Here is a 16,778-nt window from a genome sequence, read left to right on the forward strand (position 1 = left end):
AAGATCCCCTGGAGGAGGGCGTGGCGACCCTCTCCAGTATTCTTGGCTGGAGAATCCCATGGAAGGAGGAGTCTGGCTGGCTGCAGTCCATGGGGTCACATAGAGTCAAACATGACTGAAGTGACTTAGCATGCACACACTGTAGCATGCATCAGACACTCAGCAGCTTTTGGTTCTTCATCTTCCTCTTTTCCTTCCCCACTAGATGGAGGGAGAGTTGAATAAAAGAACCACAATGAGGTACCATTACACACCACTCAGGATGGCTGCTATCCAAAAGTCTACAAGCAATAAATGCTGGAGAGGGTGTGGAGAAAAGGGAACCCTCTTACTCTGTTGGTGGGAATGCAAACTAATACAACCGCTATGGAAAACAGTGTGGAGATTTCTTAAAAACCTGGAAATAGAACTGCCATATGACCCAGCAATCCCACTTCTGGGCATACACACTGAGGAAACCAGATCTGAAAGAGACACGTGCACCCCCATGTTCATCGCAGCACTGTTTATAATAGCCAGGACATGGAAGCAACCTAGATGCCCATCAGCAGATGAATGGATAAGGAAGCTGTGGTACATATACACCATGGAATATTACTCAGCCGTTAAAAAGAATTCATTTGAATCAGTCCTAATGAGATGGATGAAACTGGAGCCCCTTATACAGAGTGAAGTAAGCCAGAAAGATAAAGAACATTACAGCATACTAACACATATATATGGAATTTAGAAAGATGGTAACGATAACCCTATATGCAAAACAGAAAAAGAGACACAGAAGTACAGAACAGACTTTTGAACTCTGTGGGAGAATGTGAGGGTGGGATGTTTTGAAAGAACAGCATGTATATTATCTATGGTGAAACAGATCACCAGCCCAGGTGGGATGCATGAGACAAGTGCTCGGGCCTGGTGCACTGGGAAGACCCAGAGGAATCGGGTGGAGAAGGAGATGGGAGGGGGGATCGGGATGGGGAATAAGTGTAAATCTATGGCTGATTCATATCAATGTATGACAAAACCCACTGAAATGTTGTGAAGTAATTAGCCTCCAACTAATAAAAAAAAAAAAAGAATCAGTGGATTAATAAGGAATCACTGAATGAATGGATGTCTTCTTACCCGTAAGGGTTGTTGAACGCTATGGCATACACCACATTCCTGTGACCCTCCAGGGTGTGAAGCTCCTCTCCAGAGGCAGTGTCCCAGAGCTTGCATGTCCGATCATAGCTTCCTGTGATAAAGCTAACACAAGCAGTGGAAATACAGCAAAAGGTGAGACCAGCAGTGTGTTAATAAAGACCTATGTTTTTGCTTGCAAAACTATAACCTCATTTATCTTGCTTTTTACAATGAAAATTCTGTATGTAGAACAAAGAGTTAAGTGAAAGTGACTTAGTAATGTCCGACTCTTTGCGACCCCATGGACTATACAGTCCATTGAATTCTCCAGGTCAGAATACTGCAGTGGGTAGACTTTCCTTCTCCAGGGGATTTTTCCAACCCAGGGATCAAACCCAAGTCTCCCGCACTGGCGGTGGATTCTTTACCAGCTGATTCACAAGGGAAGCCCAGAATACTGGAGTGGGTAGCCTATCCCTTCTCTAGAGGATCTTCCCGACCTAGGAATCAAACTGGAGTCTCCTGCATTGCAGGCAGATTCTTTACCAACTGAGCTATCAGGGAAGCCCTCATAATCTCATTTATCTCACTTTTTACAATGGAAATTGTGTATGCAGAACAAAGAGTTGAACTGAGAACAATATCTAAATCCTTTGACTTGGAAACTTTTCAATTGTAGCCCAAACCCAAAAAGAAGTTACTAAATAAAGAGTAATCCTTCTAATAATCATTCTTATACTATAGTTACATAGCTAAAAATGTTAATAATCAGTAACCTTTTCTGAAAATCTAATATATCTTAATAAATAACATCATTCTTCCAGTCAGTCAGACCATAAGATCTTGGTTTAGTCTTTGATTCCTCTCTTTCCCCCACATCCCACACACAATCTATCAGTCAATTCATTCTATTAGCCCAGTCTCAGCATACATCCTCAGAATGGTCATGTCTCACTAGCTCCATCACCTCCATGTCTTGTCTAAACAAAGCCATCTTCTATTAGGGTGTGGCTCACACATGGTTCTTACATATCTATTTTCCTCATAGAAACTGCATTTACTTTTTTAAACTTCCTCAAATGGCTTCTTAGTAATCTAGAGGAAAATGCAAACTCTGTTCATGGTCCACAAGGCCAGCAGCCCTGGCTAACTCCGGGATCTCAACTTTTCCCAAAAACATAGTCTGATCAGTCACATTCTCCATCAGCAGGAAGCTAGCCTCTGAAGACCTGGATTGTTTCTTTCAAAAACGTTCATCTTTCTACCCATCCGGTTTATCGTCATCACCCCCCAGGCCCTGGAACATGACTGGTACACCAAGAGGTGTTCAATAAATATTTGTTTAACATTTAACAATCCTTTAACATCACTGTTCTACTACAGGAATTATTAGTATATTGTTCTCTAATAGCTTGAGTTAAAATCATAGTATCTTCATTATTCCTAAATATTCCATCAGGAAAAAATAATTCCCAAGTACAGAAAAAATGCACAACATTGAAAAGCCAGTCTTCATGTCAAGTGGTGATGATAAAAGGTGAAACAAATTCTGCTATCTAAACCCAACTAAACAGGAAAGCTAACAAGGCAGTGTGCTTTTCACTCTCTTCTTGGTATTTTCCTCCTAGCTTCTCAGGGAGTGTAAATTGGTATGGTCATTATGGAACACAGTATGGTGGTTACCAAAGTAATTAAAACTGGAACTACCATATGACCCAGAAATCCCATTTCTGGGCATATATTCGAAAGAAATGGGATCAGGATCTTGTAGAAATGCCTATACTCCCATGCTCACTGTAGCATTGTTCACTATGACTGAGATATGGAAATAACCTGAATATCTGTCAAAGGATGAATAGGTGAATAAAATGTGATATATATCTATAGATAGATCAATACATACAATGAAATATTATTCAGCCTTGAGAAAGAAGGCGACCCTGCCATTTGCTACTACATGGACAAATCTCAGGGACATGATGCTAAGTGAAATAAGCCAGACACAGAAGGACAAATATCACATAATCTCACTTACAGGTGGAATCTAAACAATAGCAACAAAAAAGTTGAACTCACAGAAGCAGAACAGTAGTTACCAGGGGCTAGGGAGGTGGGAGATATGAGGAAACACTGGTCAAAGGGTACAAAGTTGCAGTTATGTAGGAGGAGTAAGTCTAGAGATCTAATGTACACCATGATGACTACAGTTAATAAAACTGTAATGAATACTGGAAATACCCTGACAGAATAGTTTCAGGTGCACCAAAAATGGTAACCCTGTGGAGATAAGATGTTAGTAACCTTGACTGTCATAAACATTTCACTATGCATATGTATCAAATCATCATGCTGGATACCTCATGGGTGCTAGCGCTCAGTTGCTCAGTCGTGTCCGACTCTTGGTGACCCCATGGACTGTAGCCTCCCAGGCTCCTCTGTCCATGGGGATTCTCCAGGCAAGAATACTGGAGTGGGTTGCCAAGCCCTCCTCACATTGTAGGGAGGCAATTTTTATTTTAAAAAAGATTTGTCAGATCACCAGCCCAGGTTGGATGCATGAGACAAATGCTCAGGGCTGGTGCACTGGGAAGACCCAGAGGGATGGGATGGGGAGGGAGGCAGGAGGGGGGATCGGGATGGGGAACACATGTAAATCCATGGCTGATTCATGTCAATGTATGGCAAAAACCACTACAATATTATAAAGTAATTAGCCTCCAACTAATAAAAATAAATGGGAAAAAAAAGATTTGTATCCCTTGGTTGTTAAAAATTAGAAATAAAAGAACAAGAATAGACATACACACAGAAATAAATACGCAGTGCACAGATTTTCGGACAGTGAGACTGCTCTGCGTGATAACATAGCACTGTATAGATGTTGTTATACATTTGCCAACCCACAGAATGTACAAGACCAAGAATGTACAATGTACAAAGCCTTAATGTGTACTATGAACTTTCAGTGATAATGATGTGTCAATATAGTTCAACAGTTGCAACAGATGTAGGTCTTTGTGGGAGATGGTGATAGTGACAGAAGCTGCTGGGGGTTGGGGAAGCAAGGCAGAAGTTATTCATAGATAGGAAATCTCTGCACCTTCTGCTCAATTTTTCTGTGAACCTAAAGCTGCTCTAAGAAAATAAAATCCAATAAATTTTTTTTTAATAAACAGAGGACCTTACCATGAGCCTGATTTATTAAGTGCAACATTAGTCAGTGGCAGTATATGTGCTCTGAGAACCTTCAATAAAAGAAAACACCATTTATTTCAAACTCGAACAAAATTATTCAGCCCATTCATTTTAACTTCCAACCAATGAAGACATTCAAATGCATCTTAATTATATATAATAAATGGATAGTACCCAATATTTGAACAAAGGAGGAAAACACATAGGACTTTCTCTTATTAATACCAATAACACATCTGGAGGTTACAAATAATTACAGAAGCATGATCAAATCTATGTTTTCTATCAATTTGCCTTTAGATAGATTATGTCTATGAGATATCATATAGCTGTTGTTGTTCAGTTGCTCAGTCGTGTCTGACTCTTTGCAACCCCATGGACTATAGCACGCCAGGCTTCCCTGTGCTTCACTAGCTCCCAGAGTTTGCTCAGACTCATGTCCATTGAGTCGATGTTGCCATCCAACCATCTCATCCTCTGTTGCCCTCTTCCCCTCCTGCCCTCAGTCTTCCCCAGCACCAGGGTCTTTTCATTAATTTATATTCTCTTCCACATATTGTACATGGTTTGTATATATACATAAACAGTATATGCAGGAAATAAACCAAAGAAGTTTCAAATACAGACTGACAATGAATCATTACTTTTTGAATCTTAAAGCTTCTTTAGTGTCGGGATATGTCATGGAATTTATATTTCCATCCCTACGTTGTCTAGCACATAGTGGATGCTTTATATTTATTGAATGAATATACTTAAATTGGAGCATCTGTTTCTAGGTATAATGACTGGCTAGACTGGGACAGTCCTAATTATGTCTACTGCCAGAGTGTAACTATTAATAGTATCCTCCTTCACTATCAAAATATTCCCTTTAGAGGATAAATTACAAGGTCATCTAAGTTATAGAGCTCATATTTGAAGTAAAATAGTGACACCTGCTGGAAAAAGAATTATTACAAGAATGACTATCTTGCAGTAAATTGAAAGACCGAATACAGATTGTTGAATACTTCGCATCAGACAAAATATGCTGAGTATATAAATAACAAGTATATATAAGTCATAAAAAAATAAACTCAGTGTAATATAAATCATTTCTAGAATAAAGCATTAAATGTTAAATAATTTTAAAAAATGAAAGCTGTTATTGAAGTAATAAATGACATTTATTTTAATTTAGTTGCCAAGATTATAGATGAAAATAAACATATCTTAATAGAATTAAAATTATTGTACGATCCATATCAATAAATAATTTACTGAAATATAGTTTAGTTCACATGAAAGCAGAAAATTTGAAATGTTGATACACCATGAAATACATCTTAATATTACTCCAACTGGAAAAAAATTTTGATTATTTAATAACTTAAAGCTACTTTAATGATTATTGTTTAGATTTATCATTTTAAATAAAAGTTAAACCTGTCAACAGATGTACAGAACAGTCTTTTGGACTCTGTGGGAGAAGGCAAGGGTGGGATGATCTGAGAGAATAACACTGAAACATGTATATTATCATATGTGAAACAGATCGCCAATCCAGGTTCGATGCATGAGACAGGGTGCTCAGGGCTGGTGCACTGGGCTGACCCTGAGGGATGGGATGGGGAGGGAGGAGGGAGGGGGGTTCAGGATGGGGAACACATGTACACCCATGACTGATTCATGTCAATGTATGGCAAAAACACTACAATATTGTAAAATAATTAGCCTCCAATTAAAATAAATAAATTTTTTAAAAAAGAACCTGTCAAGAAACCAGTTTTTGAATTTTATTCATTCATTCAACAAACATTTAAGATTTAGTGTTAGCAAAAATGTGGAGGACCTGAAAGAAAACATGATTGATGTTTTATTTTAGATTAGTAGAATTAATTCATTGAAGTTCTTCCCCTTAGTATCTTTATACATGCATTACCTTAAAAAGATAGAATTTGTGATTGCTGTGCTGTCCAAGTTTATTTTGTAATCTCTGTATTAAAAGTTTGACCTGGTCTGATCGTGAAGCCGTGATGAGAGGTTCTACTTTCTGTATCTCTTCTACTAATGCACTGACATCTGTACTGAAATTCACCAAAAAACACAAAGTTACTTTTTTCTATGTCAGAAATTGCATATACATTCACTACATGAAGGATTGCATTGCTTTACAAAGTTCAAGAATATAAAATGTGAACAGCATCATCATGTTCACCAAGAGATTTCCAGGGGAAAAAATCACAGAAATCAATAAAGAGCATCTGAGCACGGATGAAAGCTACCTGGGTTCTCGTCAATGCCTTTCCATTACCTGAGACTTCTCTCGAGGAAGGTGTGCAAAGATTCTGATTTGCTCATCTAAGAAGGCCAAGGGCTGCTTCTGAATAAGAGCTCTTTTATTTTTTTTTCCTGTTTCTCTTTTTCTTTTAAATAAATATATATTAAAGTTGCCCAATCCTACCTTAATTTCCACTTTACCTATGATCTCCCATTTAATCCTATAACAACCCTCTAAAATTTAATGCTTTTCATAACTATTTTGGGGATGAAGAAACTGAGGTTCAGAAAGTTTCAATTTCCTGTATTTTGGGAAAAAGAGAAAGTACCTCACCAAAGCAGACATTCAAAGAACTATCATGATTATTAATTTCTTAAGACTATAACATCATCTGCCTGAAAGAGAACCAGTGTGAAAAATACAGATGCAAGTTTCCCCCAGCATGCAAATAATTTGCAGCAACTCTAGTAAATTTTGCTAGTTCAGAATATTAATTCAAGACAAATATTAAGGTCTGTACACCACAAAACATCCAGAATAGGGTCATTTTGCCAAACACGTCCCCAAATCGAGAAAGGATTCACAGGCCGGGCTGCTGTGGGAGAGATTGGCCAACAGCCTCCAGCTACAGCTCCTTCAGAACTCACACCAGAGTTTGAGCCCAGGGCTTGCTCTTCTTTTCAGCCCTCAGCCCCTGGCTAAGCAAGGGGGACATGCAAGAGCCTGGCCACTTCTGTCCTGTGAGCCTGGCCATTTCCCCTTCTGCCCAACCCTGCCTCATTCTCTCATCTGTCCCAGGCATCACCTCCCAACAACCTTGTACTCACCTCCTTCTGCCTCAGCATCTGCTTTGCAGAAATGCATAGTCTAATAAGCATCCTCCTTTTCATAAATAAACATGTCCTGAGCTCCAGGTTTGTGCCAGTCACTGAACTAGGAGACCCTTCACTCAACTAACATTGATTACTTGCCATAAGTTAGGCCCAGGGAGTGTCCAAGATACGGTGCCAGCTCTCAAGGAATACAGTCTTTCAGAATAAGAGTGGATATTTGGAATGGAAATGAATCAGAGATGGTTCCTAACAATGACTTTGAAAAACTCAGGGGTCAATAGAGTTAGACCTGCATAAGAATTCAAAAGATAATAATGCCTCTTGGAAAGATTTTCAACAAATGTTACAAACCAAAACAGATTTTCAAACCAAGAGGTTTATTATTTTTTAATAAGGTTGGTTTGGGAAGAAGAAAAGGACAGACTGATCATCTTTTTCCTATGCCCTCCTCATTTAAGCAGGAGCCATGTTCGGTCACTTCAGTCATGTTCACCTTTTTGGGACCCCATGGACTGTAGTCCACCAGGCTCCTCTGCGCATGGGATTTCCCAGACAGGAATACTGGGGTGGATTGCTACTCCCTCCTCCAGGGGATCGTCCCAACCCAGGGATCGAACCCATGTCTGCTGTGGCTCCTACATTGCAGGCAGATTCTTTACTGCTGAGCCACCCCAGAAGCCCATTCAGCAAGACACTAATATAAAATTCACCAAGACAAACAGGAAATAATACACCTAGCAATGCATTGTCTGCAGTTTTATGAGCTCATCCACACACCATCCTATGTCAGGGTTTCCCAATAATGATTTTGGATATGAAATACATGCTGCATTTATATAGCTACCTTACCTGGGATCAAGATCAAGCAAGTCTATGGATTTGGTCTTTAACTGTCCACTTTTTTCATATTCCAACATAATTCCTAAAAAATAAACAAATATATTATAAAACACTTATGATGACAGCTGAGGCCAAAAGTTAACCTACTTAGATACAATTTTTTCTTTTTTTTTCCATTTTTGAAATTTTTCAACATAAAACATATGCAGATATTCAACAAGTAATTGAGTAAATAAATAATGTAACATTAAGTCATATAATCACTCATAACTCAGAGAAAGGTTGGAAAGAACTAGCACTTCAGGACCCACACGGCATAATCCAATTTCCTAAATAGATGCATCTTCAAAATCTAGCAAGCAAATTAGCAAAATTGTTCTCCTTATTCACAACTATCTTATTTTTAATAAGATGAAAAATGTTAAACATTTGTATGCCAACTACTAAAAATTAGTTGGGTTTCTGTAAAAATGAATCTAGAAAATAGAGTGCAAAATCTGAAACATGTACATTTATTTGACCGCTTCACCGTGACAAGGCATTAAGGCAGTATGCTCACTGAACTCCAATACGAGCAAGAGGCTGTGACATGTGCAATGAAAAGTGTAAGCAGAAAATAGATAAAGATGCTTCCAGGAATACTTGTTGTTCGTCAGAGATTGTTTCTCACAGTATCTTAATATTCTTGGTCGTCTCCTGGCTGTGAACCATAGGTAATGTGTGATTTCCAAAACACTTGGGTAAGAAGACGCTCACCTCTCCCCCAATTCTGTAATGTACCAAAAGGCCAAGCTTCAAAAGGTAAAATAGTATTGCTTACCCAGCTCATATTCAATCAACAGAAACCTTTAAAGTGCACAAAATACCAACCAGTTCAATTAATGCTTATTTAGATCCTTCTTCTGGCCAAAGAACAAGGGGCCCACATGCAATAAATAAACGACAAAGATTGTCATAACTGAGTCAACTGAAAAGCGTGTATTCAACACCTACTCTTCACAAAGCAAAGAGATTCTGAAGGATAAAAGATAAAAAGGGAAAGCCCCAAGTTTGATTACCCATATTACTGCTATGTTCCTTTAGTTTCAGGAATCTAAGTTAGGGAGAGGAATTATTCAGTGGATGCCAACAAAAGAATGCTCCTGACCTATACACTATTCAAAAGAGGGTGGGAGGACTGAAATTAAAAGATTAGGAGGTGAAACATATCCCTTCTGCTTTATACAGAAGGGATAAAGGTAACATGAAAATGATTCAGTGGTGAGCCATACTTTTCCTATTTGATAATGTTATTTAACACCCACCTGCTATTCAGTAGTACCTTGGAAACTTGCAATATCATGTGGCTTACCAAAGATCAGAATTTAAGTATCTAACATGCTAAGTGAGATGATCTTATTTATTATAAGGTAACCATTAAGGCAATAGTCACAACCATGAGTCTAAAGTTTTACTTGAGTTTACTTGCTTTTAGAATTCTTGATTCAGAGTCTGACCCACTCACATTTCAAGGTGGATTCTACACATTCTGCTTAACCCACATCATCTCATTTAAACCATTCATTTATTTAACACATATGTGAGCACTCATTTATGCACCCAGCTCTACTAGAGGCTCATTTAGGGGTTCTACTCTAGGAGCTACAGATACCATTGTAAGTGAAATTAGCAAAGTCCTTGCCCTCATGAAGTTGATATTCTAGTCGGGGAGACTAAGCAAGATAAATAAGTAAAATTTATTTTGGTTGAATTGAGATAATGCTAAGAAAAGACAAAGCAAGGAAGAGGGTTCTGAAATACCATGAGGAGAAGCTGCAAATTCTAGGAAGGGGGAGGCTTCACTTTTACTTACGTTTTATTTAAAAAAAAAAAAAAAAGCTAAAGAAGCTAAAAGTAACAATATCCAGGGGAAGATTATTCCAAGCAAAAATCCAGCAACTGCAGAGACCCTGACTGGGGGCATCCTGGCCCACCCGAGGAATACAAAGCAGAGAAGTGCTGCTGGAGGGGGAGTGAAGTCAGAGAGGCCAAAGCGGGTGGACCCTATATGGTCTTCGGCATCATGGCCCTTTCACTTTAAAAGAAATGAAAACCACTGGAGGGCTGGAGAAGCCTGGTGACATAATCAGATTTACGCTTTAACAGAGTCACCTCCACAGAAGTGGGGCAAGTATAGAGCCTCTAGCAATAAAGACAATGGTGGCCATGATTCTGGAGAGAAGTTGTTGAACTCTGTATATATTTTGAAGGTGAACTGGCGGGGTTTGTCCCTGGACCAGACATGGAGAGGAGAAAAAGACAAGTCTAAGGTTTTGACAGAAGTAAGTGGAGGAATGGCGCTTCCATTGACTGACAGGAGGTAGACCATCAGAGGCCCCACGAGAGATGTATGTTGGGCCTCTGAATGAAGAACCAGGCAGGCAGGTACTTAGGACTACTCAGGATGATTTTTAAGCCTTGAGAATAGATGAGATCGTCCAGCAAATGAATAGAGTTAGAGAAGTCCCCGATGGCTCAGCAGATAAAGAATCTACCTGCAATGCAGGAGACACAGGAGATGTGTCCCTGGAGAAGGAAACGCCACCCACTCCAGTACAGTTGCCTGGGAAATTCCATGGACAGAAGAGTCTCGTGGGCTACAGTCCGAAGGGTCACGAGGAGTCCGACATGACAGCACAACCACGGACGGATGGAGAGAAGTCCAGGGACAGAATTCAGGGACACTCCAACGTTAAAATCAGACAGAAGAGGACAAGTTAACAATATAGACCAAGGAGTGACAATGAGAAGAAAACATGGAATGTGTGTCCTGGAAGTCACAGGGGGTCAGAGTGATCCAATGGATCAAGTGCTGCTGCCTGGTCAAAAAAGACAGACTGAGATGGGACGTGGCCAGTGGATTCAGCATTATTGGAGGTGGTCATTGAGGATCTGGAACAGTTTCAGTGGTTCAGTGAGGGTGAAACCAGGACAGGAGTGAGTTCAGAACAAAAGGAAGAAGAAAAATCGGGGACAACATTCTTTGCAAGAAGGTTCACTCCCAAGAGAGACTTGAGAGACTAGCTAAAGGGAGTCAGTAGACATATGGGATAAGTGTTATTACCACCACCTGACTGATGCCTTAACAAATCAAAACCAAACAAATCCTCAAGTTCCACATTTTCACATGCTGATATCCAGTTATTCTTTTAATTAATTTTAATTGGAAACTTAAGAGGGGAAAAAAACTGAGTGTCCTTACTACAAACTTGCTACTAGCTTCATGTCAAAGTTGCACTCATGCAGGGAGGCAGAAGGAGGATCTCCTGAGTTTTTAAACATTTATTTTAAAATCACAAGTTCTATGTCTGGATCAAACTCATTTATCATACACATTCATTTACTCATAAACTCACTCAATAAGCACTAAGGGCCTCCTATATGCCAGAGTCTCTTTTACAGCTGAAGAAGAGATGAGGTCTCAGTTCCCATGGAGCTTACATTTTATGGGAGGGAGGGAGTCATTCAAAACATAGACAATAAATGTACTTTGATGAATATAATAAAAGACAATAAAACAAAATGGTTGAGAGTAAGATTGATGAGGGGAAGTGCTTCTTTGAATAGTGGTAATGGAAGGTCTCTGAGTAGGTGACACTGACCAAGACCAAATGAATAAAAATGGCCAAAGTCTAGGGACATCTGAGTCCAGAAAGAGAGACTGATGAGTGAAATGCCCTCCATGAAGTCTTGGAAGAGCATCTAAAGAAATCTGAGGTGTAGTGAGTGTAAGCTAAATGCTACAGAGTGTGGATCTTATTTTGAACAAGATGAACAGCTACTGAGTCCAGATTCCACTGGCTGTTAGTGACACACAGACGGCAGAGGATGGAGTTAAAGCAGGAATCCAGTTGACATGCCCAGGGATGGAGGAAGTAGAAGCGATGGTGGGTGAGATGCAGGTAGGGATAGAGGTGAAAGCAGGAAGGTGTGTGGGGTCAAGAAACTTGTGCCAAGGAAATGAGGAGAATGTGATGGACTCACAAAATACTTCGAGAGTAGAGCTGACAGCATTTGTTAATGAACTGGATACAGGAGTGCAGAGAGAGTCAGTGAATCACAAGGGAGAAACAAAGGATGGCTGAGGTTTCAGCTAGAAAAAGTAGATGAGGTGGTGGTGCCATCCGTGGACCGAGCCCAGCCTGAAACAGCTACACAACTAGGAGGGGACTGGAGAAAATGACCCATGAGGTCTGTGCCTATTAGACATCTTCATGGAGATTGTGAGTAAGCAGTTGGATGCATTACTGTGAACGGTGAGGTACTCAGTGCTAAATTCTTCAAGTCCCACCCCTCCCAAAGTTATCCTAAATCAAACCAGTCCAAAGTGATATCACCCCCCATTTGACGTCTTAAAGACAGTTTTCGTTCGACTTTTCATTGAGCAAGTGTATTTTGTCTTCTACTGCCTTGTGGCAAGTTTTGAGGACTTTTTACTTTATATTTTTAGTTTCAATGTGAGTTCTGAATTAGAAGCCAAGAATTCTGCTCCTATTTCTATCCTTGTCAATCTGTATGACCAGTGGACTTCACTTATCCTCTAAAAGTCAATAGGCGAGAGTGTCCTACTCGACACTTGATTTTAGCCAAAAGACCAAGAAGCAATGCCCTACTCTAAAATTAGAGCATTCTAGCATTCTCTGGGTTTATTTCACAGTTCCTGAGCTCACTGGAACTTTTCAAAGCCCCATGTTGCAAGAGCACAAAGTGTACACAGTAAAGTGAATGCCTTAGCCATTCAGTCCTGTCCGACTCCTTGCCACCCCACCTACAGTAGCCTGCCATGGAATTCTCCAGGCAAGAATACTGGAGTGGGTTGCCATTCCCTTCTCCAGGGGATCTTCCCCACCCAGGGATCGAACCCACGTCTCCCACATTGCAGGCAGATTCTTTACCATCTGAGCCACCAGGCAGGGCTTCAGTAAATGTATCGAGGGATTGATATGTACAGTCTGGAATTCGGTCACTAAGGTAATATGCTTTTTAAGTATGCGCTTTTCTTCCCATACTCAACAAACCTTGACTTGATCATTCTGGTGCCTTTGAAATAAAAAACAATGTGACCCTTGTCAGCGTCTTCCCTTCCAGAAACAATATTCCACAACATCACTAATCGCTCCCTCTCCCTCCCCTTCCACTTCGTTCCTAAGTAACCAGAAAGCATTACAACTCAGCCATTTAAAAGTTTAAGGATTTCCTTTAAAAAAAAGAAGAAGAAGAAGAAGAAGAAAGTCTTTTTTTTTTTTTTTTTTTAGTTTTTTTTTTTTTTAAGTTTTGCGAAACCAAGTACAACATCCGAAGCAGTGAAGAGCGCAAGTTAAGAAGCACCAGGCTTCCCAAGGGATCACCCGATCTGGACACCATCGCTCGGACCCCAGCACTTTTCCTCTGTCCCAGACCCTCCCGGTGCAGACCTCCACGTGAAAGCAGAGGGGGCCTGGCCCGTACCTGGCGGGTAATACCGGAGCAGGAGGCTCTTGAGCTTCATTTTCTCGCTGGGGGACCACCAGCCAACAGACTTGGTCGCCATGGAAACGTCCAAACAGCGGCCAGCTCCGGCGCGCATGCGCGGGGGCCACTACAAGCTCCTGGGATTCGGGGCTTGGAGCTCTGGCTGTCGGGGCTCATCCTGCCGCTCAGGCGTCCGGGGATTGGCTGGCGGGTCCCGGAGACTCGCGGGCGCAGAGTGCAGCCTGCCCCCTCCGCCGCCCTCCTCTGTCTGGGGGTTCCCGGAACGGGACAGGGGGTCCAGGGCGCCGCGCAGGGAGAACGCTCCCGCCCACACCGCCTTTGCCAGAATCTGCACCTCCACGGGGTGGGTGGGACGAGCTCCCCTGGTGTCTTCAGTCAGGGCGACTTCACAAGGGGCGAGGCGCGGCCGAGGACCGCGGGCCTCGGTTGCAGCCTGGGCCACACGAGCTTTAACCCACTGGCTTTCCAATCCGGAGGGTGGGAGTAAACTCCCGCTCGCGGTTACCATTCCTGGCCCCTTATGTCCCTGCCCCCACAAAAGAAAAATGACCTCAGCGTGGTCGCCTACGTTTGGGGTGGCTGTTCCACATACCACGCTAACTCACAGTCCTAGAAAAGGTATTAAAAAGCAGAGACTTGACTTTGCCGACAGAGGTCCGTGTAGCCAAAGCTACGGTTTTTCCAGTAGTCATGTATGGATGTGAGAGCTGGACCATAAGAAAGCTGAGCACGGAAGAATTGATGCTTTTGAACTGTGGTGCTGGAGAAGACTCTTGAGAGTCCCTTGGACTTGAGGGAGATCAAACCAGTCAATCCTAAAGGTCACCCCTAGATCAGAGCCTTTGGTTGTGAATGATGTACAGAAATTTACATAAATAAAACCCCTACATTGTCCTGGTGACGATGATGAGTGCTCATCTCAGCGTACAGAGAACCTCGTAAGACTCTAACAGGGCTTTAGCTGCTGCTGCTGCTAAGTCGCTTCAGTTTTGTCCGACTCTGTGCGACCCCATAGACGGCAGCCCACCAGGCTCCGCCGTCCCTGGGATTCTCCAGGCAAGAACACTGGAGTGGGTTGCCATTTCCTTCTCCAATGCTTTAGAGGCCTCCCTAAAAGTTGTGGGCTTCCCTGATGCTTGGTGGTTAAGAATCTGCCTGCCAATGCAGGAGATGCAGGTTTGATCCCTGATCCAGGAAGATCCCTTGGAGAAGGAAATGGCAACCCACTCCAGTATTCTTGCCTGGAGAACCCCATGGACAAAAGAACCTGGAGGGCTGTTGTCCCTGGGGTTGCAAAGAGTCAGACAGGACTTGGCGACTGAAAAATAACAATTAAAAGTTGTAGAACACTTTTCATCAATTCATGGCATTCTGTGCTGATCTGACCATTCACTCTCTAGATCAGCAATTGCCACACATATGTATTTGTACATATAAATCTAATATTCAACTCTGGGTTTCTTCCCACTGACGACTGTCTTGAACTATCAGAAACTGAAAAGTTAGTGATAATAATTTTATTCCCACAAACCACTTTAGTCCAACGCATTGAAGCCACCCTGAAATTCAGTTCTCACAGTATGTCCCTGGACTAGCAGCAGCAGCAGCATCACCTGGGAACCTGTTAGAAATGCACATTTTTGCCCTCCCCGACACCACCTACAGAATCAGAAGTCCTAGTGGTAAGGCCCAGCAGTTCGTGTTTAGATTAGCTTTCCTGGTGATGCTGATGAGTGATGAAGTCTGAAAGCCACTGCACTAGTGTAGTAGGTTACTTTGGCTCGGCCAGGTCTGAGTGAAATTGGACACCTTCACTCTGCCATCAGGCCTGTTTTGTATTCTAAACCATCTTCCCTGATTGTCAGGGACAGTAAACTGGTTGCTCAGAAGATGTGAATAAGACCCAGAAACAACATGGGAAGAGAGGGAATGCTTTGCATACTTGGGTTTCAGATACTGAGAGGGACCGATGGACATCATACAGAGGGCGGGAGAAGTCCCCCAGGAAAGAAGGTGGGGAGCAGGGCAATCCCTACAGATGGGAGAGGGGGAGAAGGATGAAGGGAGGGAGGCAGGAGTCGGTCTGGGGGATCCAGATTCAGCACTGATGAGGGACAGATGGGGCAGGAAGGGTTCCAGCTACAGTGGGGCTTGGTGGTTCCCATTTGACTGCATTTATCTTGGAGAGTCATGGCATCAATGAAAAACTGCATCACTAGTCCTCATTGAGAGTGGTAGGTTAAAAAGAGAAGTGCAGTTCCCTTCTGGAGAGAAAGACAATCCCTTCAGAAGATCAGAGCCGGGCAGTAGAGGTCAGCTGTGAGACCAGTTAATAGCAGTCTGCCCCAGCAGACCCCCAAGCAAGGAACTGCATCAGGGTACAGACACACTGATGACACATCCCTTTTTATTTTTCTCCCATCCTGCCTCCATCCCACTGAAGGATTATCAAAGCATCTGATCTTTCCTGAGACCAGAAAACTGCAGGGGCTGAGGTCTGCTAATTTTATCATTCAATCAGTGTGTATTGAGGACCTGTGCGTTCCAGGCATGTTCCAATCACAAAGGGATCTAATTCTGAAAAAAAATACTTCAGGGGACTCATTCATAGAAAGACTCAGACCTCAAATGGGTTTGAAACTATTGCATTTATGGAGAGGTGCACGTCTCTAGGTGAGACCACACTGACACTCAGAGAGGGGCTACTACTGAGAAAGGCAGGAATACCAACAGGGCTGATTAACAAAGCTTCGCAGCTAGTTGTGATTCCTTAGCGTGGACTGCTTGACCGGAAGCCTCGTTCTGCCACTACCAGCTGTGTGCTCTTGGGCATGGTCCATAATCCCTGTGGCTTCAGTTTCCTCATTGGAATGACAGGAATGATCACAGGTTCTGAATAACAGAGTTGTTCTCGCTGAGTCTGGCTCAATCAGAAACATTCTGTAGCTATCAAGGATGGTAATGATAACAGTAAGCATTTATTATCCTATGATTGTGTGTTTCAAATTGGGGAA

The 16,778-nt window shown here is 42.0% G+C and overlaps 1 protein-coding gene across 1 annotated transcript in view; it reads right to left on the reverse strand.

Annotated features, from left to right (window-relative positions):
- The window catches only part of DAW1 (dynein assembly factor with WD repeats 1), a 69,779-nt gene that overhangs the window by 22,552 nt on the left and 30,449 nt on the right, over positions 1-16,778 (reverse strand). Inside the window, exons 2-5 of the mRNA XM_043445378.1 lie at positions 8,263-8,335; positions 6,242-6,386; positions 4,309-4,367; positions 1,123-1,245 (exon numbers count right to left, since the gene is read on the reverse strand). Of these exons, the coding sequence (XP_043301313.1) occupies positions 1,123-1,245; positions 4,309-4,367; positions 6,242-6,386; positions 8,263-8,330 (395 nt within the window). The 5' untranslated portion in view covers positions 8,331-8,335. The remainder of the gene's footprint in view (positions 1-1,122; positions 1,246-4,308; positions 4,368-6,241; positions 6,387-8,262; positions 8,336-16,778) is intronic.

The sequence above is a fragment of the Cervus canadensis genome, chromosome 24, assembly GCF_019320065.1.
Source record: "Cervus canadensis isolate Bull #8, Minnesota chromosome 24, ASM1932006v1, whole genome shotgun sequence".
Taxonomy (NCBI): Eukaryota; Metazoa; Chordata; class Mammalia; order Artiodactyla; family Cervidae; genus Cervus; species Cervus canadensis.